General features: G+C 35.4%; 5 protein-coding genes across 12 annotated transcripts; 3 read left to right on the forward strand and 2 right to left on the reverse strand.

The window, feature by feature from the left end:
- Positions 1-4,324: 4,324 nt before the first annotated feature.
- Positions 4,325-9,895, forward strand: EHD1 (EPS15 homology domain 1). The gene is made up of 16 exons (XM_008228775.3): positions 4,325-4,513; positions 4,648-4,727; positions 5,225-5,293; positions 5,396-5,453; positions 5,651-5,706; positions 5,831-5,873; positions 5,957-6,018; positions 6,659-6,772; positions 6,930-7,032; positions 7,136-7,185; positions 8,063-8,191; positions 8,273-8,524; positions 8,640-8,719; positions 8,842-8,968; positions 9,178-9,321; positions 9,393-9,895. The coding sequence occupies exons 1-16, from the start codon at positions 4,429-4,431 to the stop codon at positions 9,576-9,578; spliced, it is 1,638 nt and encodes a 545-aa protein (XP_008226997.2). The 5' UTR covers positions 4,325-4,428; the 3' UTR covers positions 9,579-9,895.
- Positions 9,896-10,307: 412 nt separating this feature from the next.
- Positions 10,308-13,103, forward strand: LOC103326543 (SWIB/MDM2 domain superfamily protein). 8 transcript variants are annotated; one of them, XR_016125619.1, is made up of 5 exons: positions 10,308-10,459; positions 10,936-11,141; positions 11,724-11,871; positions 12,162-12,225; positions 12,816-13,103. XR_016125619.1 is itself a non-coding variant. In XM_089049297.1 (4 exons), exons 2-3 carry the CDS (start codon positions 10,968-10,970, stop codon positions 11,850-11,852), a joined length of 303 nt encoding a protein of 100 aa, XP_088905423.1. In that variant the 5' UTR covers positions 10,308-10,459; positions 10,936-10,967; the 3' UTR covers positions 11,853-11,871; positions 12,816-13,103. The 8 variants fall into 8 exon arrangements, 7 of the variants coding, with proteins under 7 accessions (XP_088905423.1, XP_008226999.2, XP_088905421.1 ...); XM_089049297.1 differs by lacking the exon at positions 12,162-12,225; XM_089049295.1 differs by lacking the exons at positions 12,162-12,225; positions 12,816-13,103 and adding an exon at positions 10,612-10,715 and having other exon boundaries at positions 10,387-10,459; positions 11,724-12,093.
- On the reverse strand, positions 12,342-13,972 carry LOC103326542 (GDSL-like Lipase/Acylhydrolase superfamily protein). Its single transcript, XM_008228776.2, is given in 4 exon segments — positions 12,342-12,619; positions 12,721-12,756; positions 12,759-13,209; positions 13,607-13,972. Coding segments are annotated over 4 exon segments (1,047 nt in total). The 3' UTR covers positions 12,342-12,425.
- A 3,348-nt stretch (positions 13,973-17,320) lies between these two features.
- On the reverse strand, positions 17,321-22,243 carry LOC103326544 (trigger factor type chaperone family protein). Its single transcript, XM_008228779.2, has 13 exons — positions 21,908-22,243; positions 21,747-21,830; positions 21,517-21,645; positions 21,146-21,234; positions 20,747-20,930; positions 20,403-20,493; positions 20,134-20,288; positions 19,659-19,751; positions 19,464-19,556; positions 18,678-18,758; positions 18,426-18,575; positions 18,142-18,237; positions 17,321-17,695 (listed from the first exon to the last, which is right to left on the reverse strand). The coding sequence occupies exons 1-13, from the start codon at positions 22,187-22,189 to the stop codon at positions 17,618-17,620; spliced, it is 1,605 nt and encodes a 534-aa protein (XP_008227001.2). The 5' UTR covers positions 22,190-22,243; the 3' UTR covers positions 17,321-17,617.
- Positions 22,244-24,082: 1,839 nt separating this feature from the next.
- LOC103326546 (uncharacterized) lies at positions 24,083-26,725 on the forward strand. Its single transcript, XM_008228781.2, has 3 exons — positions 24,083-24,498; positions 25,091-25,237; positions 26,240-26,725. Exons 1-3 carry the CDS (start codon positions 24,208-24,210, stop codon positions 26,396-26,398), a joined length of 597 nt encoding a protein of 198 aa, XP_008227003.1. The 5' UTR covers positions 24,083-24,207; the 3' UTR covers positions 26,399-26,725.
- The last annotated feature ends 76 nt before the right edge of the window (positions 26,726-26,801 follow it).

A 26,801-nucleotide genomic window follows, 5' to 3' on the forward strand; every position in this document is an offset into this window, starting at 1 on the left:
GAGTATTTAAAAGTTTTGAGGTATCCGAAATGTTAATGACTTTTAAAAACTTTGTTAAATAAACGAATTTTCAATACTTTTAAAGCTAATTCTTACTACCAAAAGTCTTGCTAATTTGCACCAGACGTTATGAAAGTATTGGGAAGATATAAAACAAAACGTCTCCAATTATTTCTTCCCTCATTATATCAAGCAGCAAGCAGAGAGATCTTTTTTCTTCATGGTTAGGGCTTTACTTTGGTATCCCATCTTGTATTATGGTTTATTCACCGTCATTGAAATGAATCATGGCTAAGCTCACTATGAAAAAAAGAATAATGGCTAAGCTTTTTTTTTTAAAAAAAAAAAAACTGAATCATGGCTAGCTGAACGCCAATTATTTCCTTATGGTACATTTTCAAATGTGCTTTGTCATTTTATAATTGTACTTTGTCATTTTTATCATTTTCTAATGTTAAGGAGAACTATTCTTTGCTTTTACGTAATTCATGTATCCAATTGTTTTTTTTTTCCTAATTTTTTGTTCCATGTATGCCGACTAGTTAATTCAACATATTAAAAGATAAATGCTATTCATAAAATAAATATAAAAATAAGTATTTAAAAGTCTATAAAACTCTATGACAAAAGTATATGAAAGTTTATCACTTCACTTTATAAAGTATGTTAAAGTCATTAAAGAATCTGTCAACTCTAGGAAATTCACTCACTTAAAAAAAGTCTTTAAAAGTTAGAATTGGATACACCCCCCAAATATTAGTTTTAAAAAAACCTCTAATAATAGTTATTTTTATTTATAAACAAAAACCTCTCATTTTTAAATCCATGAATTAAAATTTAGAAACAATCACAATAAAAATAAGAGTACAGTAAGAAGAGAGAGGAGAAAGAAAATGAAAAAAGAGAAAAGAAGAGAGTTGGGCTAGAGAGTCACGGGCCTGTAAGAACACCTCCAGCGCTAGGGCCTTGCCTTGGCAATAGCCTCCCAAGCCCGATTTCAAACTCCAGTAGAAAACCCAGGCTGGGCAAGGCATGGGACCCACCATGCCTGTGCAAGCCCACAGCAAAATGGACTGTTGCCCGGCGTTGACCTACTGCCCATATAGCCCAATGGCTACAAGCCACGTGGCTTCTCCAAGCCTTCGATCAAAAAATCTTGCCCAATCCAACGGCTGTCCAATTTTTGGCTTAAAAAATATCTAAAAAATATCAAGAAATTCTAGAAATTTTTTCTATAAATACCTACCATTCACTTTATTACAAATTCACTTTTCACACCAAATTTTCTACTACAAAATTCCATTTGTATAAAAATACAAATGGCCTCTTCCATTGAAGCCGAAGGGTCATGGACAAACGTTCGAAAAGGTCAAAATCATGGCGATGAGGTTATAAAAAAAAAAATTCATTGTTGTTTTATTCAATTTAATGTCATTTTTTATTATATATTTCTTGCATTTCCAATTTCATTTTTTTAATAGATTATTCAAGGCAAAACAAAAAAGAGGAAAACCATTACACATGACTCCTCAAGTGAACAATGTCCATAATCGGTTCCAGTGGTGCGTTCCGTGTCGAAAATAATGGCATTATTACGTCCTCCGAAGGAAAATACTCCCCCACGTTGTGATCCGGTGGAACCGCCTCCACCCATGATTGAGTCATCCTTGTACTCGATTGTGTCGGACTATGAGGATCGGGAGTATTTCATTTGTATGATGAGTGAGTAGGTATTTCAATTGTATGATGGGTGATATGTGAATTTTATAATAACTATGGACACGTGGCAACCAAAAATCTTATCCGAAAATTTAATTTGAAAATTTAATCCGAAAATGTTATTTGAATTTTTAGGTGAGAATTTTATAATAAATATTGACATATGGTATCCTAAAAGCTTATCAAAATTAATTGTTTAACTATAAAAAATAGAAAATAAATTAAAGTGAATAGTATTTGCCTTTGCTCTGTGGGGTGGAACCAAAAAATGCAAGGCTGTCACTATTTATGTGAATAGTGACAAACCTTGCCTTACTTTTGCTTTGCCCTTGCCCTTTGAGGTGAAGGTGCTCTAAAGAGGAGGAAGGGAATTTTATGTCTTGGGTAATAAAATTGGAATGAGTAAGTAATAATGAGCTGAGCAACTTTTTTTTTTTTCTTTAGAAGTGCTGGGCTAGGCTACCTAGTTGTAAGAAAATATTTTAACACTTGGGTCATGCGCCCTACCTAGTCAGGGTTGGGCCCCTGCCTATGTTACATTCATTTTGCACCTAGCAATATTTTGTCACATCAGATCATTCAAATGACTTTTTTGTATATTTCAAGTCAACTCCCAATCTATTAGGTTTAATTTTGCAGATGAACATGTAACCACTCGATATGTGTTCACATATCGATTATGAATGCAAAATAGGAAGCATCATGAGAAGTATTTGTCTACTGTGGTTATTTTTTAATTTTCTCTATATTTTGATATGAGTGGGATTGAATGAGCTTGAATTGATTTGGCTGCGGTTTCAGATTTGTTTAGAATCAAGAGAATCCAATCAGACCATTACTTTAGTGATATGTTAGTTGTTGATGTGAAGAGTTGTGATTTTGCTCTTGGTCTCCATGTGTTTTTGGAGGCTCCAGCTTTTCTTAGTGATATGTTAGCTGCTGATGTTTGAGGTGCTGTTAGACCTCGTCTAGTTTCTGTTTAGTTTCTTTTCGGTTTGGGGCTTTAGCCCTCCTCTGTACCAAAAAAAAAATAAAATCAGACCATTACTTTTAGTTTTTCATTTCACATGTGTCGCATAATGTAGAAAATGAGACATATAAATGTAGCTCGCATTAGGGTTGTTTGTATCCAATCAAATTTCAATTCAATTTTGATCAGATGATGTGAAGGACTGGATATTACATCGCTAAATATGGTAAAATTACTATAATATCAAATATTATAGGGATTTGATTTTCCACATCTCTTTTATCCACTTACACTCTCTTTTGCTTTTAGTACTTTTTAATTAATTTGTTCTTTTTCTTTCATAGTGTACCCTTACCCTACATTAAAGTTCATGAAAGTTGAAATTAAGATAAGTTGACAGAAAATTCCTAATCATGACTATTGATGTGTTGCAATTTTTGACAATTGATTTGCGCCACAATACATGAATGGTCGTTCATGAGTGACTAACCTTAACATCAACCTTGATATAATGTAATCAGTAATGGAGTTACTATTAGCTCCTATAGCTAGCCCAAGTGATAAAAGTAATAACAAAGTCTTACTATATAATCACAACAACATATTATATTTGCTTTGGTTGCTGGAAAAAACAGTTGGAATTTCAGTTCATAATCCCACATGAATTGTAGGATTGTTTTTTTTTTTTTGGGGTCCTTGCTTTATTAATGTTCATACTAAGATGCATTGTGTGTGTGTAGAGAGAGATAGAGTTTTGGAGGTTGCACCTTTAGGAGATGTATATAATTGATCCCAATTTTCCATTACTTTTCAGTGTATGGATTTTTCCCCTACTTAAACATTTGGTAAAATTACGTTCCAAACTTGAATCGACTCGTAACACTCGATTTGAAATATTCTAAATCACTAATATTTATAATATTTCAAATCAAGTATTTTAAGCTTAAGATTGAAAAGGGTTCAGAAAAGTCGGCGCCTTGAAGATACTCCATAGTTATAGATATTTGTCACTAATTATGTTCAAATAATTAATACATCCATTAAATCAACTCTAATTTCTCATCTTCATTCAAAAAAAAAAGAATTACATTTAACGTACAACCAATGCAGTTGCTAATTAACAAACACGCCCAAATTTAATGCCATAATTGGCTTGCTGTGGTAGTTAACCACATTCTGTTTGATCATCTTAATATAGGTGCCTATAGTTATGTTTTTTTGGTCAATAAGAAAAGAAGAAGTATACCTGTGACTGTCGAATGCAGTGACCTCAAAAACGTTTTCTGCATGTTAGATGTTACGCATACGGAGTAACAGCTTAATAATACCATATCATAGATTAATAACATACAAATGTAGTCCTCTATTCATGTTATAACATATTGATTAATAACACCACGTGACATGACACCACGTGACATGGCATTATATGTATGATATTTAATTTCTTTTAGGGAGGAGAACAACCAGTCCCCAAATCTCTCTCTATTTTTCGCGTGCTAGTTGTGATATATACAGCTACGAAAATGAAGTTGACACGCCGTCGATTAACGGCGGACTCTCTAAAGACCCCATTAAAGTAAACGTCATGTCAAGGCAACCCGACACAAAAACGACGTCGTGCCGTTGAGATTTAACCCCCTGGGAAAGAGAAACAAACAGAACCTCCAGGAGTGTTTATCTTTTCAAAAATTTGAATCAAAATCCAAAAAACCACCTGGATCAGATTGTGTACGAATATGGAAATTTCATCGGTTCCGATCAGTTCGTGCTCCAAAGAGCACCAGAAAATCTATCAGGAATGGTTTCGCTTCGCTGATTCAGGTTCGTAGTAAATTACACTACACGTTTTCTTCGCATTATTTACCATGAAAACTACTGTTTTCTTAGTTTTCGTTTGGTTCCCGAGAAAATTGAGCAACTGTGTATTGAGTTTTTTTTCCTGTGGTTTTGTTCAGACAGTGATGGCCGCATTACGGGGAATGATGCTATAAAGTTTTTCGGCATGTCCAATCTGAATCGGCAAGATCTCAAGCAGGTTATATTGCGTTTATTTATTTATTTAGTGTTTTATTTATCAAACAAGTGTTTTCTTTTCCCTCAAAGTGTTATTTCTGCTTTAATTTGACACCATTGGTATTTGATGAATTTATGTTTCACAAATAGGTTAGTGTTGTTAACTGAGTTAATGCATTAGATTATTCTCTGTCAAAATACAATTTGTTAGGATTGTGGGTTTCTTTTTCCTTTTAGCAATACAAAAGGTTTTGTGACACAATACACAAGTAGATCCATTGAAGTTGGCCTCAAGTTTTTCATATTAGATTACTTTGCTAAGTTCAAGCTTACGATTATGATCTATGCCAACTGTTATGTTACATTTGTTAAGGACCACAAAACCCCCCTCTTCATTCTTTTTCGGGGTTAAATTTTGTAACTTGAATTTTGGGTTTACATTTGTCAAATATCATTTTTAGAGGCTTCCATCATTCTTTACAGAGGCTTTTTCTTACTAAGCGCTTTCCTTTTCCTAAGGTATGGGCGATTGCTGATTCAAAGAGGCAGGGATATCTTGGTTTCAGTGAGTTCGTTGCCGCTATGCAGGTTGTTTTATTAACTGTTATAATTCCTTTTTTTTTCCTGGATACCAAAACTCGTACATTTTGATTTATAGGAATCTGACGTGTTATTGCCTTTCCTTTGTAGCTAGTTTCTCTTGCACAAGGTGGACATGATATTTCACATGATTTATTGAATAGCAATGGTGGGTTTCTTTAGTTTGACTTTGTTCCGTAAGGCATGCTTGGAGTGGTAGAATCTCATGTATTAGTTGACAGCTTGAACTGTCTGTTTGTTAATAAAAATGAGTAGTGCATGGCTGTTTTTAAAAAAAATAAAAATTGAAATGTTGTTTGGCACAATCAGTTAACCTAAACTTTGAAATGCTATCCTGTGTTTCAGTTGACTTGGAAAATCTCAATCCTCCTGTTATGGAAGGTTTGGATGCATTATTAGCGGTATATAGCTATTTGTACCTTTCTTATTCTTTTACTCTCATTTTTTTATGTAGTTCTTTATAATAAATTGATTGCTTTTATCTGGCCAAAATGGCTGACTTAGTTTACTTATTTATTTATTCAGAAGAAAAAGCAATTGCACAAGACAAATGAAAACGAACCAAATGGTGAGGAGTTTCCCGACCTAACTATGAGATGCGTATTGCTACTTTTGGTTTTGCTGTGCATTTACTAATAAGCAGTCATGCAGGTACTGCGGTGGTGGAGCAATCACCTTCAGCGCTTTGGTTTTCTTCAAAATCATCAAAAAAGGTATTTGTTTCTTATTTTTGGGGCAATCAATGTTTTGCTTTCTTGATACTCAGAAAGGAGGATTTTCAGAGTCCTGGTAAATGTTTTTGCACCTAAACTTCTCTCTATTATGTACTAATTTGAATTGTCTTATTTTGATAAATCAAGTTTACTTTTTCATAATGCCTGGGTAATTTATGATATTATTGCTTCCATGTACATTTTTGACTTGGTATTCTAGTCTCTCTGAGTGATTATACTTGTTGAGTGTAGAAATACTTATGTTTTTATCAGGTTGAGTTTTCCAATGGACATGCGAAAGTTTTGAGTCAATTATGACTTTACGTTCACAATAATTGCTAGAAGAGGCTATGTTACTAGTGAAAAAGTAAAGGAGAGAAGCTTACATGGTTCAGTTTTAGTAGTGCTTTTTTATTTTATTTTTATATATGATATAAAATTATAAATTTACATGAAGAAAATGCTGCTCACAACAGACGATTTTGAACAAGCAGAACATGGTTGGAGAGTAATGTTTTGATTGTAGAGTTGATTCAAAATTTTCCTGTGCATACAGATTGCCATTTGCTATAGTGTTGGATAGACATGGGTTATGCACTGTGTTTAACAACTTAAACAAAATTCTTTTGGCATATTTTAGGTACCACTTTCTTCTGTAACATCAATTATTGATGGGTTGAAGAGACTGTATGTTCAGAAGCTGAAGCCCTTAGAAGTTACTTACCGGTTTAACGATTTTGTATCCCCATTACTGGTGAGTGAGCAGTATGCGTTTCTTCTAGTTCTTTCATCAGATTTAATGCCCAGGCACTCTTAGTTTAATTTCATTTTTTTTCTTGGATGCTCTGGAACTTTTATCTAATTATGGCATGCTATAGTTATCAATTGATGTTTATTTGCGTAATTTTCAGACAAATAGTGATTTTGATGCCAAACCCATGGTTATGCTATTGGGTCAATACTCCACTGGGAAAACAACATTCATTAAACATTTGCTCAAAAGTAGTTATCCAGGCAAGTTATCCTCTGTGCAAGTGTATCTTTTCATAATTGTTTGTGTCTTGCATAGAAAGTTTTTTGATATATTTCATCTCTTATCTCATTTGCCTTTTGACAGGAGCTCACATTGGTCCGGAGCCTACAACAGATAGATTTGTTGTTGTTATGGTAATTACAAATTTATCTCCTTTCGTGTTGTCATTAGCAGTCTTGAATTACTTAGCGACTAAAAGTTAAACTAAATGTTTATATGGTTGCATTTAAGTTTAAAAGACATAAATATATAATAAGGCTGTATAGGGGCTCAGTAGCAATGTTAGAAACTACTATTTTATTAGCTTTCTGAGTGTTCTATTAGCTATTGATAGTTTAGTGATAATATTAATTGGTACCTCCCTCCCCTGTGTGCGTGAGAAAAGGTGATTTATTATGCTTGCTTTTCTTGTATCTGATTGTACACTTTCATTTTTAAGTGTGAAATTGTTAAGTTTTACTGTCAGGAAATAGCATTTTGCATTTTTCCCTGCATATCAAGGCTGGTATTTTGATTTTTCAGAAGAGAAAAAAGTCTGTTTTTGGGTCTGGTTTCTATTGGTGGAAATAGTCTGTGGTCATGAGTTCAGAAATGGAAAGCAGATTGCTGAGCAGCTTGGCAGTATGTCAAGAGTCTGGATAGAGTACTAGCGTATTATTAGCCGAGTTCTCGGAATTTTTTTTCTACCTACTTCTAGGAATTTGAAGGAGAGAGAAGCTGAGGGACATTTTGTGTTTCTGGCCACTGTTCAATAAAACAAATTTCTTGCATTTCTTGAAAGTGCTTACTTGAGGCTTAGCAGTTGTACATGTGAATTTCAAGAAACGAAACTAGTAGCTTTTTGGCTGTCACTAGTACAGAAATTGATGTTTCAGAGAAGATCCTGAGATTTGGTTTCCTCACATTTGTAGCGAATACAAATTTTCCAAATTCCATTAAAATTGTTTTTCTTTTTCTGTTAATTTTTCTGAATTTAATATTGTTTAACTAGTTAATTCTGCTTCCATGTAGTCAGGGCCTGATGGAAGAAGTGTTCCTGGGAATACTATTGCCGTTCAAGCTGACATGCCATTCAGTGGTCTCACAAAATTTGGAACAGCATTCTTGTCAAAGTTTGAGTGCTCTCAAATGCCACATTCTGTGAGTTATCTTTCACAATCACCTTGAATTTTTCCAAATTTTCCTTTGAAACACCAAAGCTTACTCCTTTTTATATCCAAGCTGCTAGAACACATTACTTTTGTGGATACTCCTGGCGTTTTATCTGGAGAGAAGCAGCGGACGCAACGAGCCTACGATTTTACTGGGGTAACTTCGTGGTTTGCTGCAAAGTGCGACCTTATTCTACTTTTGTTTGATCCTCACAAACTTGATGTTAGTGATGAATTCAAGCGCGTGATTTCTTCTTTACATGGTCACGACGATAAAATTCGTGTTGTTCTGAACAAGGCAGATCAAATTGACACCCAACAAGTAAGTATATGCAAGATATGGATCTGTTGATGATTTTTCTTCTACATGTTCTTTTAGGCATTTAATTAGGTCATTGGATGTTGCGATCAAATCATTCTTTATTCATGGTATTCAGTTGATGAGGGTTTATGGAGCTTTGATGTGGTCACTTGGGAAGGTTCTTAATACTCCTGAGGTCATGCGAGTTTATATTGGGTAGCCTCTCCATCCTTACAGGCATTAATTCCATGGAAATATTCCTATGGTTTATAATAGATTCCAATGTTTCCTAGCAAATTCCTGTTTTCAGTCGTTGCAAACTAATTTATCTTTTGCAGCTCATTCAATGACAAACCTGTAAATGAGGCTGCTACTGGTCCGGTTGGGAAAGAACTCTTTGAAAAGGAACAGGAGGATCTTCTTGCTGATTTAAAGGATATTCCAAAGAAGTCTTGTGATCGCAGGGTGAGTTTGTGATATTTACTTAGCGTGACATTTCTTTATCAAGTTGCACTGAGGTTAATTTATTTGCAAATTTTAAATAAGCTTACTGTAGGGGTGCAATTTAATAGCTGTAGCTTATGTTGAGCCCCATTTTTCATTTTTTTTTAGCAACCAAATAATTCTTGCAGATGCCTTTTGAACGGAATTTTGATGACAATTATTTTTCACAGATCAATGAATTTGTGAAGCGTGCCCGAGCTGCCAAGATACACGCTTACATAATTAGCCATTTAAAGAAGGAGATGCCTGCTATGTTGGGGAAAGCTAAGACTCAACAGAGGCTTATTGATAATTTGGAAGATGAATTTGGAAAGGTAGTATTCCCTCGCTCCCCTGTGTATGTGCAGGCCCTACTCTACATGCTCACACTTAAGTTACTGTACAGGTTCAGAGGGAGTTCCATCTACCTCCAGGAGATTTCCCGGATGTTGACCACTTCCGGGACATCTTGAGTGGTTACAACATTGACAAATTCGAGAAGTTGAAGCCTAAAATGATAGAAGCCGTTGATGAAATGCTGGGTTATGATATTCCGGAACTCTTGAAGAATTTCAGAAATCCATATGGCTAATGGGTGAAAACATCTCTCAGAAGTATCATGAACTACGGTTGCTTCGAAGTGTATAAGTCGAAGGAGCATTGCTCTTCTTGAGCATCTCAGTATTTGCTGCAGTATATGATTTCAACTCATATTTGAGTTTTCCCGGGGGTTTAGATTGTACAAGATTTGGCAGGCAGGCTCCTTATTTGTAATGTCATTTTCCGTTAGGGGAAGACTTGGGACCAAGTGCAGGCTAAAACATTTGTCTCTGTTATTATAGTTCCAAAGAATAAAACTTATCTGTGAATGAAATAAATTATATATATTTTTATTCCTTGGAGGTTCAAGATCTATCATTTTATTTTATTTTTTGTTGATGAGGAAGATCCATCATCTTTAGTCCTTGAGGATTTGTGCTTTAGTTGAATTATTTTTCCATAAAATTTTCCAATCGTAGCTTCATGGAGCAATTATAATTTTCGTTTAAAAATGATAATCACCCTTGAGCTAACAATCTTGAAACTTCAAATTTTAGTTCACCTTAAATTTGAATTTGACTTAAGTGGCAATTCGACACTGTAAAAATTTGAAGTGCATTTAAAACGTCAAATATCATATTATTTTATTATATTTTTAAAAATAAATGGAATTCATATGATGAATAATTTTTTTAGAAAGAGCAAATAATAGTGGAATTCAATGTTTAAAAATATTAAAATAACTTTCTCATTCAATTCGAAGTAAATTATTTTGTCCAAAGTTGCGTGCCTTATTTGCCCATAAAGCCTAAAGAATAATAAGAGAGAGAAAAAGAAAAAAAATATTTGCATCCCTCGCACACGTACAGCCCTAGAAGCAGAATTTTATAGATAGCAAAATAGATCTCCTTTGTCTGCACTGTACCTCTTTAGGTAAAGTAGCTTTCAATTTCTCTATACAAACATGTCATAAAATAGTCACTGCCGTCGTTTTTACAATTAACTCTATGATTGCTGTTTCTTTTCAATTCGAAATCTGAGCTGAATTCACTGTCATCTATATCCGCTTTTTCTTCTTCTTTTAGATGCTTGTTCTTGTGGATGTGGGAATCGGTCTTGATAGAACACCAGGTGTTCGATAAAATTCCTCTGAAAGCTCTGCTTGCTTACTTAGCTGGTATTCAAACTAGTGAGAAGAACTTACTCCATGCACGTAACTGCACAAACTTAGTTAAGCAGACAAAAGAGAAATGATATTTAATTGGGCAGTTTAAGTGCAAAATATAAACACTTTTTGAACTGAGTTCCGGAAGTGGTGGGAAAATTGTGTGTATGACTATTGTAAAAGCTTATGCTACTGAATGAATTTACTCTCTGTCTTTATTGGGCCACTGGTTTCTGAATTTCAGACAGAAAGTTGATCCGGGAGTGAGTGAGAGCAATGTTGCCACCAAGGTTTAAGAAGGCCATCACAGATAACCCAAAGAAGCTGGCCAACTTGATTGACCTCGTAAATCTTCCTTCGACGCTGCGGGAGTTCGTGGGTCAGTCTCAGATTTCTCATCTTGGATGCTTCATGCGTGTCTGGTCATACATCAAGGACAACAATTTACAGGTTCCTTAAATTTGTTTTTCTTAAGATAAGCAACCTGTATGTCCTTCTAAATTAAAGAACAATCAATTGTTTTCAGTGAAGATGGTGCTGTATTAATCTTTCTGTGTTGTTTTGTCTTAGTTATATTGCTTCATGTTTTCTGTTAGGTTGTAATAAGAATAAGTTTCTTAGTATTTGTTATCGCAGCAAGGTTGTTAACAGTCAATTAGCAGAGTAAGCAAGATTGTTAGTTCCGCTGTGTTGTTGCGTTGAGAGGAGAAGCCTAGTTTGTGAACTAGTCATATAAAACTGGTTTTGTGCTTATGCAGGTTATTTGTGAAATTTATTTCTCAATAAAGTTGCATTCTTGTTAACCCACTATTTGCCATCTCTGTCAATGTAGAAGGTAGGGGCTCCAGCATAAATGTGCTTGGGCTTCTTGTTGCTGATGTTTCTTGCGAGTTTAAGAAGCAAATGGGAGATAATATATTATCTTTCACCTTGCATACTTACTTTTATTGATTCTAACTGTGCAACTCAGTTTCAGTGCTTTCATATATGAACCTATTTTAATACTGATCAGAAAAATGTGCGCTTTCATAGGATCCAAACAACAAGAATGTGGTCAAATGTGATGAAAAGTTGAAGGGTATTCTGTTGGGAAAGCCTCAGGTTGAGTTATGTGAGCTTCCTGCACTGATCAAGCTCCATTTCCCCAAAGAGCAGAAGTGATTTTTCAGTTCAGGTTGAGGTGCATATTTTCCCCCATAGTAATCTTTTTCCTGAGAAGCATTTCTACAACTCTAGGTACTTCATGTTGTAAGAAACTATGTCATGAGTAATTGTAGTCTCAGTCAGCAGTTTTTATGTTATGTTCTATTTTCAAGTCCAACCCCTTTTACTTGCCGTTCAATATGATATTGTAAGATCTTCGCGGTAGTTTCAAAAGGTAATGTGATTTTTCTTTAAATCATCCGCCCATCTGCTAAATGAATAAACTCTTCATTGATGTTTTTTCATGTGGTTACATTGGGAGGAAAGAAACCCTGGGGTTTCGATCCTGGGTGCCAAGCAGGGGGGAAGGGGGAGGGCCACAACCACTGTGGTAACCCTGCTCGACTCTCTTCATTGTTGTTTTTGCTTCACTTTATCACTATTTTTCTTGGTGTATGACACCTTAGTGGGTGATAAATTTAGATTTGGAAAAATGAAAGACAAATATCTTGATGCAAGTTAAAGTGGATAGTACCAAAGGCAAGACTACTACAATGACAATTACAGACCTCATTCTATACCGTGTACTTCTTATAAAAATTGAGCTAGGCAATTTTTGAATACATGATCTGCAATAATAGCATTTGTTTTTTCTGTGGGATGGAAGGAGTCCCAAAATACATATTTATTTGCATCTGAACATGTGAATGGGGTTATCTTATTACACATGTAACTCATCTCAAATAATCCTGTGCCACAACAGGCTGTTGCTGCATCTTCAAATCCTGCAAAATAGGAAATTTATCTCATTTTTTTTATTTCATGTACACAAACTGTAAGTGACATTACAATGGGTACTATAGTGAAAACATAAAGTAAAACTCACCAAAAGTAGCTGGGTTTTGAATGATTTCTAAGAGATATCATATGGGTTTAAAAGCACAAGTTGGATTCTAACTAGTTTCTTGCTGAGCTTTTCAGTCAGTCCCTGCAACTTCTCATTGAAAATCCTAGCCACCTCATTGTACTCCTCAATACAATCACTCCCAGACAAGATATTTTTAGTTCTCTCCAGTGGCAGGCAACCCATCGGGGGAAGGCCGCTAATAGACATCTTTCGAGCTCCAAGCTGGTAAAGCTCTGTGATGAAATTTCCAGCAATTCCGGCTAGAAAATTTTGGTACTCCTCTATGGAAAACTGTGATGATCTGCGTTTAAATACGTAGTAGTTTTCTACGAAATCATTAGTTCCTATACTGATCAGGTAAAGTGCTTCTCCCAGAACCTCATTAGCTTTATCATTGCCTAGATAGCTTCTCAGTTCCTTCTGGTATTTCTTGTAGTACTCCAATTCCTTCCAAAGAGGTATTACAGACTGCAAGACCAGCACAGCAGGGTTAAGTATATTATATTGATTATAATATAAACTAAAAAATTAATGGAACTTCTGAAAATTGTTGGAAACAACCATAGTCTATAGTGTGTCTGATCTCTGTCTAAATGAGATTATTATCATTTTTTTCAGAGTGGTGATTTCCCCACTCCAATTTTATCCACTTGCACTCCATTTTATAACTAAAAAAGGAGTGTAAGTGGATAAAATTGGAGTGGGGAAATCATTACCCTTTTATTATCTTTAACTGTTCATTCAGGTATGGAACCTACGACCTTATCCTTCCACTTCGTACTTGAGCGGGAAGGAGAGATTCTGTTTGGCACGAAGGTCAGTTGCCTTTATAAGGCATACTAGGTTGAGTCATAATGTGACTTACTAGCACGTCAGAAGTGGCATTATCATAACCAGTTCCCGCAGAGGCAAAGCAAACTCCAGTAGCAAAATCCTTAATGGTATGAGTTGGATCCAAGTATGCAGGTATCGTTGGCTTGATCTTAAAAGCTTCAGAAATGAAGTCTGTTGGAACCCTACCATTGGAAAAGCGCCCGGTAGGCTGGCCTCCAGAGAAATCGCGACCATAGGGTTGAAAGTCGCTCTTCAGGATTGTTGATATCTGGTTGTTGTTCCCTGCATCCACAGTAGAGTCTCCAAACACAATAATTGCTGGAACTTTTGCAGACACCATAGAGATTTCCAGAAGGAGATAGGTTAGGAGGAACCGTTGAATGGCCATAATTGTCATCCTTTCTCCTTTAGTTCTCCAAGTTCACTGGTTCAGAATATAAAAATGCAGAAGCAGGATGGTTGCCAAAGCTGTTAAGAATGATTTGGAGTGAAATGAAAATGGAAGAAGCCGATACAAATGGAAATGGAGGTTGATGAAGTTTGTTGAGACTTAAATTTCATTGAGTGCAAAGAAGAGTGGATTCTTGATGTGTTGTATGCGAGTCAATGGAGGAAGAGGAATTTGGTAAGGACAATAGAGGCTTCCCTTTCAGGAAATGACAAAAATTCTAGCTGAACCATAAATTAGAATCATAAGGATTTTTCTGGTTCTGGGATAATATAAGGTGAAGTAGCTGAACCTACTTTGCCCTTTTTGTTCATCCTTAAACCAGCAAGCAATGCCTAAAGCCTTGACCATTACGCTACATTCTGTGAGGCTATCAAATCAAAGACCAAACTTGGCAATTTGCCACACAATAACTTTAACGGGTTGAGATGGTCCACACTTTCCTTATTGGTAGAAATTATATACCTCCCCCCACCCCGAAATAAATAAATAAATAAATAAAACCTCTCAGATCCAGGTTAAAAAGAAAGAAAGATTAAACTGCTATTCTGCATTAGATGTTTTCTGTCAAAATCGAGTGGTGTTATAGTTGAAACCCAAAGTTTATTTATTTAGTTGGTTAGAGCAGAGCGGATGTGCTTTATTACACAAGTTTGAATCCCCCTCCATAAAATATCGATGTATTTAAATAAATAAATAAAAAGGTCTGATTTCAAAATTTGTGTCAAATAGTAAGAGAATTTATTACTTTGGTGTTTAACACTAACTAACAACACATTCAGTGTTATTGTTGAAACCCAAAGTCATGTAAAGAAACCCAAATTATAACATTTTACATGTTTTGAGGATTTTCAAGAGAAAAGGAGGATTTGGATCCAACAAAAGCCAAAAAACCTGGAGGAGTTTCTTGTGGTTGTAGTGTAGTGTAGTGTAGCATAAGTTTCTAAGAATGAAACAAATGGATCACAATTTCAATGTGACGCACCGGTTGGATAAATAACGCATACATGCTCATGATCCCAACGTGGTGCTTCCCAAGGATCAAGGATCGTATGGTTAAATCATCCTCAGTTGGATTGGATGATTAGGTGATTAATTGAAAGGTTCAACCATGTTTTTGTGTTTGTAGATGTGGGGAGGATTAGTTGGTCAAGGTAGTGTGCCGGTTCCTTTACTCAAATTTGATTTTTCTTTCTTAAAATTAAAGTAATTTAGACTACTTACCTAAATTCAACTACTATCGTTGATGAAATTTGAAATATAAAAATGGAGACTTAATACTTCTAGTCATTGACTAAAGCAAATTCAATTGTGAGTATATTAAATAGCTAGTGGCTAGTCTTGGACATGATTGATCAGCACTCCAAGATAACTTTGAGGTCCTTTTTTTTTAATAAAATATTTTTTAATAAATAGTATAGCGCCTATACATGCGGCTATGCATGTGGTTGTTTTTAAAATTTTCAGTATAGCCGAATGGCTATACTCTGTAATTACTAACAAGCACGCGGCTCTACTGGTTGAATTTTCAACTTACTACGACTCCTCATCATAGATTGTTTTTAAATTATGAGTTAAATATCTTTTTGGTCATTGGGTTTTACATGAAAATTCAATTTGGTTGCTGAGAAAAAAATTAGCCAAATTGGTCATTGTGTTTCCCGAAGTTTATAATTCATTCCTTTATCTTTCATTAACTTCCATTAAGTGCATTTTTTTTAATAATTTTTTTAAGGATGTTTAGTCTTATTATTCTAACTCAATGAGTTAGGGCATATTGTGCTATTAGGGTTTAACAAATTGGGGAAAATATTAGGTTGAAATAGAAGTTGTGAGGTATAAGGTCAAAGATTGAATTCCATGTTGAAGCATGAATCAATTGAGTGAGAAGCACATTATGACTTCGGATGACAAAGAGACGTAATCAAGGTGATAGAGCACCAAAATATATTCCTAAAGAGTGGTGTAACAGAGATTGCCCATTCCTAAATTGTTGCTCATTTTAATTTGGTTTGTTGAAGCATGAATCAATTGAGTGAGAAGCACATTGTGACTTCGGATCACAAAGAGACGTAATCAAGGTGATAGAAGCACCAATTGAATTTTTCTTTCTTACAGAATAATTCAAGGAGATAAGCTACAATTGTGTGAATCAAACTAACCATCACGGTAAAATATCACAAGGCATTTTAATTACAAGAAGGGTGAACAGGTAAAGACACTCAAAAACAACAAAAAAATCAAAATAAATCACTTGGACACCAACACAAACACACAAAAACCTTTTTGATTTTTCTTATCAACTTTTATCGATGATTCAACTATTTCCCTCAATTTGAACCTTCCATCTCTGAAAATCTTCATCTCTAGCATGGTATTTATTGTTATAGTTTTGTAGCATTTAAATTACATACCATAACAATTTGATAAATTGTTAAAGTCCTTAGAGAAAAGAACAAGTAACTGCAAGATGTTTCGCTAAAAAAATAATAATAAGTAAACGCAAAACGGGCAAACAACTATATTTGTTGAGTTAGAGGAACAAGACTTAACGGAATGTCTATAAATTGTAAACTTTGAGAAACACCGTGATCAATTTGGCTAAAAAAATTCCTAAGTGACCAAATTGAATTTTAGTGTAAAATCCAGTGACCAAAAAAGTCCCTTAACTAATTTATACCTTCATTCATAAGTTATTAGAAAGCTGCCTTACATGTTAAATGATTTCGAAAATAAGTAAGGGGAAGAATATATTTCTATTCATTCATCATTCCACAATAGATGCTTTTCCAGTAGCTTGTGTTTGAAATATTTCCTAGAACTAACAGATATCATATTCAAGTTTCTAAGTAAAACGAACTGGCAAACCTGATATTGTATTGATTAGGACTGGATTTACAAACAAAATTCTTCATTCGATTCAACACTCGTACTTCTCAATCTAAAGGTCCCAAACCCAAAAAACCAAGGTAATTATACTCATACTTCAAACTGTGTCAGCTAGAACATGACTAGCCTCCAGCAACATCATCTAAAACTTTTGAACCTACATACGCGCACAATGCAGGCATGCTTTCTTCTCTCCGCCATTGGGTTATGTACTCTCAACCATTCAAGCACCTTTGCTCAATATAAAATTTCTTAAACCTGAACAATTTTGGAACAGAAATTATTAATTGTCAGTAACTCTGTTACCTATTCTTCCTGTATATGTCTTTGACAGTAATGTGATGTTATCTAATGCATATATTATTAGCAATAATAAAATTGGAATGCTTCTTCTCTACATGAAACAAGTTTCCTTTAAAACCAGATATTGTATTGATTAAGACTGGATTTACGTAGAAAATTCTTCATATCGAAACACAATAATTGAACTCACTCATCAAACAATTGAAATCTCAATCTAAAGACCCTAAATCCAACAAATTAACCAGGGTCATTTTTAGGCATGCTTCAAGGTATGTCAGCTAGAATGTGGCAGGGCATCGTCATAGGAAACCTCCCTCAAAACATGACTAGCCTCCATCAACATCGTCTGAACCTTTGGAACTTACTCGTAAGCACAAACGGAGACATGCTTTATCCTCTCTGTCATCTAGTTACATACTGAATCTCTGCATGCTCTCTCAACCATTCAAGCACCTTTGCTCCCTCTAAAATTTCTTGAACCTGCAAAATTTTGCAAGAGAAATTATTGAAGTGTATCAGCAACTCTGTTACCTATATGCCATATCAGAAATTTAGAAATGGGTACCAGATAAGGGAACTGCCCTTACTAAAAGCAAGGGGGAAAAACTCAAAGATGTAAAAAGACAAAAACATTGAAGAACATTTTGGGTCAGTTTGGAAACTTTCTTGTTTATTTATTTATTAATAAATATAGAAAAACAAAATGGATAGAAATGTGAGAAAAGAGATGATAGAAGTGAAGGGAGAAAGAAGAGTTATCAAATTGGTTTGAAAAAAGAAAATTTAAACTAAAAAGCAAGATTAGTTTTATTTTTACGTATCTTCAGGCAGTTCAAGTAATCAAGATTACAGAAAGCTCATTGTGAAGGCAATTGAAACTAAAAGCAATTGCAGTCTGCTTTGCTAACAGTGTGGCATATTCTGACCTGTCCCCTAACACGTTCTTCATCATAATCTTGTTTTTGACGTTTGAATTCGGCAATAGAATTTTCAACTTCTTTGACAATCTCCTCTGTTGAAAGCTGCAAAAACAAACAGACTACATATTAATGTGACCAAGCGATAAATAGTTTTTCAGTTAAAATATGTTGTGTAGCACACCAGTTATTTTTTGTGAAGCCCATTCTACCAAGCAGGAAAACAATACAAACAACACGACCGACACAAGAATAGTAATGGGCAAATAATATGTTAATACAAAGTTAATTACCTGCAAATTTTCACGTTTATATATGTCTCCAACAGCCAGACTCTGTTTTATCATATGTGTAATGTTCTCCTTCTGGTTTAGAAGATAATCATCTACAGCCTTCTTACTTGACAGAGAAGCCAATTGCTGTTCATTTAATTTTATATTTGCCTGCACAACCATGACAACCAAAAGATAAAAGATGTTAACTGCAAAATGCAGGCACATTCATGCTCACAAAACACACATGCAATAACAGTAAATCCGACTGACCTGTATCTCCAAAAGTCTGGCTCCATAAAGCTGCCTACCTTGCTCCTCAAAAAAGGACTGAGGAATGTCAACCTCTACCATCTACAAACAACAAGACACAATTATTATGAAGGTTGAAGTTCCCATTTAACAGGACATTTGATATGTTTACATGTCAACAGGTCTGACACTTCAAATGTTTAACTGCGAATAGGCCTTATATATCCTTTGTGGGCTAAATAATATAATACTAAGCGAGAGGAACACAGTTCTTAGTTTGAAATATACATATTTTAAATTAACATTCATCTTATAATAATCAAGGTTTCCACCAATAAGAATTAAACACGTGAAGAAGTGGAATGGTATCATGTCAAATCATGGGACTTCTGGAATTCATGCAAACATGTTGACCAGCACAAATCCACAAAACTTCCTTGAAATGGTCATGCAACAACGTGGGTGCATGTATGTATGTGCATAGATGAAATCTAGGAGTCATGTTTAACTTTGATTGCTATGAATAAATTATACAGAAATAGTTCCTCCGACTTGGAAAGTAATAACGAAAAAGGCTACACCAATGGAAATTCCATGGCTGCTACCATTAGCACCAGTAAAGCAGATAATTGACCAATCACATCATCAATAGAAATGGGAAATACCAAACAGTTCAAATTCACAGCTTATTGAAAAAGTTGACAATATAATATATGCAAAGCCCTGTTACAGTGAGGCAAAACCCAATTAAAGGTTGCAAAAGATCAATGTAATCTTGAAGATGAATATTTTAGAAATTAAAAGCACCTTGCAAAGCTGATCTAGAATGGCATTATCAGCTGCTTGCTCTCTAGCTGTTTGCTCCACTTCCAGGAATTTTTGCAACAATGATTCCTTGACCTGGGACATTCGTACAGCAGAAAATATATTTTTAGTGTTGAACACAGTACAATTTTCAAAGCATCACTCCATTGAGAATATTTAAAATTTCATACTGGCTACCTGTTTCAGGCTGGTGCCTCCGGGGAGAAGCCTTTCAGCAAGGGAGTCATCCAATTCGGGTAAATCTCTGTAAAATAATTCTTTGCATTCAACCTAAAGGAGAAAGAAAAGAAGAAAAAAGGGAAGAGTTTCATCTATAGTCTTTTGACACATACGGTAAAACTAAGAGAAATCTTGTAGTTTTAAGATATTATCACAACTTTTCCAAATCCACATTCCAATCATGAATATTTTAGGATAACTAAGGAAGACTTTCACTTGGACAGAAATCAAGACAAACAATAAAATAAGATAAAATATTTATTATTATAATTTGTTTAGCTTAGAAAATTGGGAATAATCAGATTTCCATGTAGTTGCAAACTGAGGGCCAGTTCAACAGTAAAAGAAGAAAATATTTATATGGATGCCTATTGTTTCTTGTAAGTTCTTTTGGTAAACCATGTGGACTTTCAGAAAATAGGATAGCGCTCACATTGAATTGAGCACGAATTCCTCGAAGATCTTCTTGTGTCCATGATTCAGGAAATACCAGTGGAAAGGACTTTGTTTCACCTTGTTGAATTCCAATTATCGAATTGAGGAAACCAGGAACTACTTTATCACCATCTTCCGTATCAAAATGATAACCTTCACATGGAAAATAAAGTTGAGAGATGCCTCTGCAATAAAAATTCATCACTCGGACGAAAAAAAGAATTATCATTAACAGAACTGCAGAAGATTAAGTGCATATTGGCACACCTTTACTCTCAGCAGATGGAATACTTTTAACATTTGATTCATCTTGATCTATGGTTGTTGCGGATATATCAAGGACAGCAAGATCACCGATCTGTAGGAGTCTCAACTTTGTAAGTTACAAATGTAATACAGCAAGTAGGAGATGCAAGGAACTTCGTTTGAAAGCTCAACTGAAACTCAACAAATATGATACTCTAATCCAAGCGACAGTATCAATGTCTTTCAAATGTTGAATAGAATCCAACTTTTAAGCATTTGTCCCAGCAAACAAATCAAACAAGTAAATATTTTTCACATAATAAATATCAAAAACAAAAAACAAAAGTAACTTGAACTTGACTCACCTGTAGACCTCTGTCGGTTACAATTCTCAATGAACCTAGGGACTTATGGCGGCGTCTTAATTCTTGCTCAGAAGCTTTTTGTGCATCTATGTCACTGTCTATCTCAACAACGACCTTCAAATTCTTGTATCCATTCTCAGGAATCCATTTCACTTCCGGTGCTATATCAACAATCACATCGTATCTGGAGTACAAGTCAAACTGATGAGCATGACATGATTGATCTAATCAGAAGGCAAATACTGGTTGACATAAACAAATCTCCTTTAATACATGCATCTCCTCTTAACAAACTGTGAGGGGAGATGTTGCATGTCATACGGTACTTTGAGGTGGAAATAATTAGGAGTATCAAATAGCAAGTGAAAATGTAACTCGAAAAATATCTGAACTATCAACCTGAGAGAATTGAGAGAAGAGTAGGCCTGCTCCATATCTGAAAATCTGGTTACAATACGGACTGAGTCTCTCAAAGGCGTGCCTGTGACCTGTAAAATAAGAACAGGTCAACCTTCAGTTGAGAACTCAAGAATGCTAAAGGGGGTTTTGTTAGACATTTGCAGTACGACTTCATTAGGATTCTTTCATAAGAAATAAGTGCTGTTCTTGTTATCTGTTCTAAGGGTTTATGATTGTAAAAATGCTGCAACATTGTAACTCTGAAGCCATTGCCAATAAGTTAAAACCCAACATGAACTTGCAATTACAAGAATTTAAGCAACTATATGTTTTAACAAAAAGTAATTCACAACATTGCAGTCCTAACATACCGAAGACATGGCATGTGGAAGGGTCCTCCTCAAAATAGATTCAACTGCAGCTTTCTGTACACTTTTCTTCCCAACATGACTCACAAGAATACTCTCAGGCACCTTCTTTCCAGGCCGAAATCCCGGAACCTGTGGACATTGAAAACCCCAAAAAAAAATTCCATCAAATTGAACTTTAACTCCTCTCAAGCTAAATGAAAACAATGCAGAAGAAATATAATCAAAGAAACCTTGGCTTGCTTCATGAACTCGTCTATAACCCTTTTGTAACAGTCATCACAGACCTCTGGTGGTACTTGTATGCTCAACTTAACCTGCACAAAGATTACAGAGAGAGATATTAACCACAAAATTTGGGAATAAAAGAAAATGGGCAACTAAAGAAAATTACTCTGGAATTGGGTTCTTGGGTCTCTGTGACAACGATGTCCGCTGGAAGCTGGTCTTTCTCGGAGCTGAGAGCCGTGGAAGAAGAAGAAGAGGAAGAAGGAGAAGCCGAAACAGCGAATTGGGAAGGTTGGAATTGGCGGGAAAGAGAAAGGGGTCTAAGACAAGTGTAGGACTGAAGAGAAATGGGGTTTTTACGGACAGGAAGAGAGCGTGAAAGGCGAGAAGAGTTTAAGTTGACGACAGAGATGGAGCCACCATTGACGAGATTCATACAGAGCTCCATTGTTCCTTTTCTTCCTTTGGTCTCTCCCTCTCTCTGGAACTAAAGACTGAGCTCAGAGAACCCAGCTAGCTAACTTGAAAGATAGAGGGCAAATTGGGGATTATCCAATGAAAGAAAGAACTTAAACGACAACGTTTTCCCTTAGCCATCTCTGTTATTTCTTTCTTGTTTATTCACAATTGCCCTTCAATGGAGACATTATCTAACATAATAAAAGAGCTGAAAATTAGATGAAATAATCATCCACCATCATTTTAGGTAGGGATGACATTTTAGACCGAAAAATCGTAAAACCGCAAAAATCAACCGATAATTTACCGTAATGGAACCGCAATTGAGGGAAACCGAACCGCATTTGTGTGAATAAGAATGCATTTGCGGTTGCGGTTGCGATATTTTGTTTTTAAAACTTGAGGTTACCGCAAACCGCAACTATATTTATAAATAAATAAAAATTGCATTTTGTATATCATTGGTGCGCAAACAACACAACGGGGTCCTTCAAATCCACTCACCACTACTAACACTTGAGTTTGTAACTTTAATTTGTAACATTGGTGCATTGCATTTTCCTTTTAGTTTGTAACTTTAATTAACTTTGAATTAGATTTTTCCTTTGAGTTGTAACTTTAATTCATTTTGCATTGCATTTTCCTTTTAGTTTGTAACTTTAAAGGATTTGGAATTGGAATGCTTGAGAAGTTGAGGTTGTGAATGCTTGAGAAGTTTAACTTTAATTGAATGCTTGGAATTGTAACTTTAATTTTCTTCAGGTTGTGAATGCTTGAGAAGTTAAGGAGGTTGAGAATTTATATGTGCTTGAGAAGTTGAGGTTGTGAATTTATATTTTTGGGTTAAAGTATGCTTGAAATCAAAAGGCTTCAAAAGAAGCATCAAAATTAGGCCTAAAATGTGGAAGATTGGATTTTTATGACACAAAAAGAACTTGAGGTTTTAAACCGCTAATTCACTGTAAATTGCTTTTCTGTTTCAAAAATCACCATACAATAAATAGTCGGTCGGTTTGTGATTTAGGCAAAAATTCGCGCTTACCGAACCACAATCACTCCTAATTTTATGTTAGCTAAGGAGTGATTGAAATAGGAGAAAATGTATGGTCATCAAGCTCAAGCCTAACACGATCTTTGATGTTGAGCTCAACTCGATGTCATTCGTGGCCTAGAAGTATTTTACCTCACAAATAATTACAAATAAATACGGGTGTGAGATTTAAATTATATATATGGTTGAAAATGAAATGTAAATACGAAAAGCTATTGAAATAAGGGAGATTCACTATTATACCCAATATAGGAGCCCAAATTATGAAGAAAAAAAACTTATATGAAATGGACTTTAGAAATACACCCAAAACCCATTTACAATATAAAAATAAAAATAAAAGTTTTTAACTTCTTTTAAATTACAAAACTACAATTGATTTCTTAAAACAAACTCAACCCAAAACCTCATAAAAAAGCCTCAAAATACTCAATAGGACATCAAAGTAATTTAATAATCAAAATTAAATTCAATAGAGCCAACTTTCATTTTTTGAATTTTTTTTGGGTTTGTTTATAGAAATTAAATTATGTAAAGTTTATTTATAGTTTTAGTGCTAAGAATGGGTATATGACAAAATATCTCTTGAAGTAATTGTTGATATTATTTTGATTTCTGATTTTTTTCTGCGTTTCTAATATATATAGATATTTAATTATTTTAATTTATAATTTATCATATATTATATAAACATGCCATGAAATGAAAAGATAACTTGTAAATCTAATTGAAAAAGATAAATTAAAACTGCAATAATTAATCAAAACCTGTTAACCGCCAAACCAACCGTAGGACAAAAAACATGAGAACCAAACACCAAAACGGCGTCGTTACAACCTTTGATAAAGTATCTCACTCTCTCAACCTCGTACTTGAAATGAAATAGTCACACCGACCCAGTCACTCTGCTCTCTCAAAGGCTGAGAGCGAGCGAGAGAGCTGAAGAAGAACCAAAAATGGAGGGAGTGGGGTCCAGATTGGGCCGGGCCTCCTCGAGGTACGGCCAAACCGCCACCGTCTTCAGCGGCCCAGTTCGCAGGTGGAAGAAGAAGTGGGTCCACGTGCCCTCATCATCCTCTGTTACTTACCAGAACCCTCACTCCCAATCCAACGGCAACAACAACAGCTCCCGCCTCCTCCTCCGCCGCTGGACCCCAATTTCTCCGGCCACCGCCGCCGCAGAACCCCTCTCCGGCTCCGGCGCCTCGACGGAGGAGCCGCCGCGCCGGAAGTTCCGCTACACGCCCGTAAGTAAACTACCAACAGGCATATACATCTGTGTGCTTCAATCGCTGCGTATGTGTTTCTAGGGTTTTTAGGGTTTATGGAAATTGTGGGTTTTGGTGTAAAATCTGTGGGGGATTTTTATCTTTTGGGAGGGAGGATGTCTTGAAGGATTTAATTGGAGTGTGCTGTATAATGTTAGGATTTTATCTTTAAAATTAGAAGGTTAGGAATTTAAGCTGCTCTTGTTTTGAAAATGAGAACTTGTATGATTTTGTGTTGTATGCTATAAGTGATGTTCTTTGTACAAAATTATTGCTAATTTGAGAATGTTACTGTTGTTTTTTAATGTACTATCCTTCCAAGTAATGCAGTTTTGGATCAATGTTTTGCTTTCTGGCATTCAAGGTCATGAATTTTTAACTTTGAGTTGCCCAGAATAGAACCAAAAATAGATTTAGGAGTCCTGGGATGCGTAGATTAGAAGCTTGATGCTATTAATTCTTAAAGGAAAAAAAAAGAGAAGAAGTAAAAGAAAACAGAAATTGTTGTCCTTTATAATCCGGATCACTCCCATTTTGAGCATTGGTTAGTGGCTTATGATTCATTGTGCAGGTTGCTGTGCTAGAGGAACAGAAGAAGACAGCCAAGGGAAAGGTTGGAGATGTGGTGAAAGCTAGTGAGGGAGGCCAATCTATAGCCATGAGTACTAAGATGCATGAAAATTCAGACATTGATCAAGTTATGGACGAACAAGCTGAGGTTAGACCTATTGATTTCCTGCGTAATTATCTTTTCATTCATTTGGATTTGGTCCTTTTGTATTATTGTAGTACATGTTCTACATTAGGCCATATGGCCAAATGCTCATGCCCCTTCCTAGACGTTGAAATGAATTTTAGGGCTGCAGAATGAGCATGTAGTGGTGGTGTTGGCTGTCACCGCTGCTTGAGCCCATAAGTCTTATTGGGGTCATTCTATCTGAACCCAGGAAAACTATTCACTTCCCCCCTTTTTTGTTGTTGTTAATATGCTTGAAAACTTCAGAAATTAAATAAGATAAAATAATTCCTAAAGGATAATAAGATCCCACCACCATGGTCACTGTTGACCTTGGTGTTAGGCCATGGTGCTGTGGATATTGGCCATTGTGCTACAACGTAGCGACCATTAGGTTTGCAACATTTGGTAATGATGTTGGTCTAGGAGTTTTTCTTTCTTTTTTATTTCGTAAGGGGTAAATACACATTCGTTCACACAGACAAATAAGCGGTTATTGTGTGTCATGACTAAAAAGTCAATGTCATTGTTGTTGTTACGTGCCCAGTCCATAAGTCAATATCTTCACTGCTGCAAGATGCTCCTTGTTGAGTGGTGAAATAGGGGAAGCTGTTCCCCAGCTGATGCTTGCCACTCCCGGCTCATAGATTCATGAGTATATGAACTTTAACACCATAGTTCTAACAATAAAAAGAAAAAGCCTAATGGTGGTTATACCATTGTATATGTTCGCATATACACTTGATAAGATTTGATGTTTGACTAGCAAGGATAGTAAATTTTACTGGGATATAGTAACAAGCATGTGAGGTTTAAAGAAACCTCTCCAGAAACTAAAAGCAATTTGAAAACGAAGATAACTTTTTTGTCTTTTTCCCCACCAAGCAAATAGGATATTGATTAGTGCACTTGCTGTAGTTTTTTAAAAAATGTGAAGTTATTTACTATACAAAAGTTATTAAATAGGTGTCGTCTGCACTGCAGGAATTGGATGAGAACCATTCTGGCTTGCAGGATTCAAATGGAAGCCATCTGGATTTAGATTTGGGGTTGAAAGGTCACAGTGCCAACCGTGATTCCGTTAGCCAGATTGAAGATGCTCAGATGAAAAAAGCAAGCCCGGGTAGATTTTGGTTGGGTTGATGTTAGCATTTGTGGAGACAAAAACTAGAGCTGCATGGAAAAAGAAAAACCAGCAACGCGAAGTCAAAATCTGGTGACCAACTGGCAGGGCCTGCTACATGCTAGCCATGCTATTTTCTGTGTTATTATGATACTGATTATGATGTAATGTAAGTAAGCTGTAGGATTAGTTTGTGGATTTTCGCCTAAGTTATATATTAGGGTTAGCAAGTAGTAGAGTACATGATTAAATAGCACAGTGTTTCAAGTATTCAACTGTCTGTAAAGATTAGCCATATATAGCTACTAGTAATGTGGCACTTCAATGCAGGGGTGACCATTCGTGTTTTTTAGGGTTTTTTTTGGAAGGGGTTATGCAATGGCACCAAATTTGGAGGAAAAAAAAAGAGAAAGAAGAACATGA

This window comes from Prunus mume, linkage group LG3 (genome assembly GCF_029339155.1).
Source record: "Prunus mume cultivar Tortuosa linkage group LG3, ASM2933915v1, whole genome shotgun sequence".
NCBI lineage: Eukaryota > Viridiplantae > Streptophyta > Magnoliopsida > Rosales > Rosaceae > Prunus > Prunus mume.

Bases quoted from the DNA above. Each gene is read 5' to 3' on its own strand.
- LOC103326543 (XM_089049297.1), top strand. From the start codon at position 10,968: ATGTTGCCACCAAGGTTTAAGAAGGCCATCACAGATAACCCAAAGAAG. The intron at 11,142-11,723 runs GTTCCTTAAATT...GCGCTTTCATAG, and splicing joins TCAAGGACAACAATTTACAG to GATCCAAACAACAAGAATGT.
- LOC103326544 (XM_008228779.2), bottom strand. From the start codon at position 22,189: ATGGAGCTCTGTATGAATCTCGTCAATGGTGGCTCCATCTCTGTCGTC. The intron at 21,646-21,746 runs GTTTCTTTGATT...CAATGTCCACAG, and splicing joins AGTTCATGAAGCAAGCCAAG to GTTCCGGGATTTCGGCCTGG. The intron at 20,494-20,746 runs GTGAGTCAAGTT...AGACTCCTACAG, and splicing joins TAACCGACAGAGGTCTACAG to ATCGGTGATCTTGCTGTCCT.
- EHD1 (XM_008228775.3), top strand. From the start codon at position 4,429: ATGGAAATTTCATCGGTTCCGATCAGTTCGTGCTCCAAAGAGCACCAG. The intron at 7,186-8,062 runs GTAATTACAAAT...GCTTCCATGTAG, and splicing joins ATAGATTTGTTGTTGTTATG to TCAGGGCCTGATGGAAGAAG. The intron at 8,720-8,841 runs GTAGCCTCTCCA...TATCTTTTGCAG, and splicing joins GTCATGCGAGTTTATATTGG to CTCATTCAATGACAAACCTG.
- LOC103326546 (XM_008228781.2), top strand. From the start codon at position 24,208: ATGGAGGGAGTGGGGTCCAGATTGGGCCGGGCCTCCTCGAGGTACGGC. The intron at 24,499-25,090 runs GTAAGTAAACTA...TTCATTGTGCAG, and splicing joins GGAAGTTCCGCTACACGCCC to GTTGCTGTGCTAGAGGAACA. The intron at 25,238-26,239 runs GTTAGACCTATT...TCTGCACTGCAG, and splicing joins TTATGGACGAACAAGCTGAG to GAATTGGATGAGAACCATTC.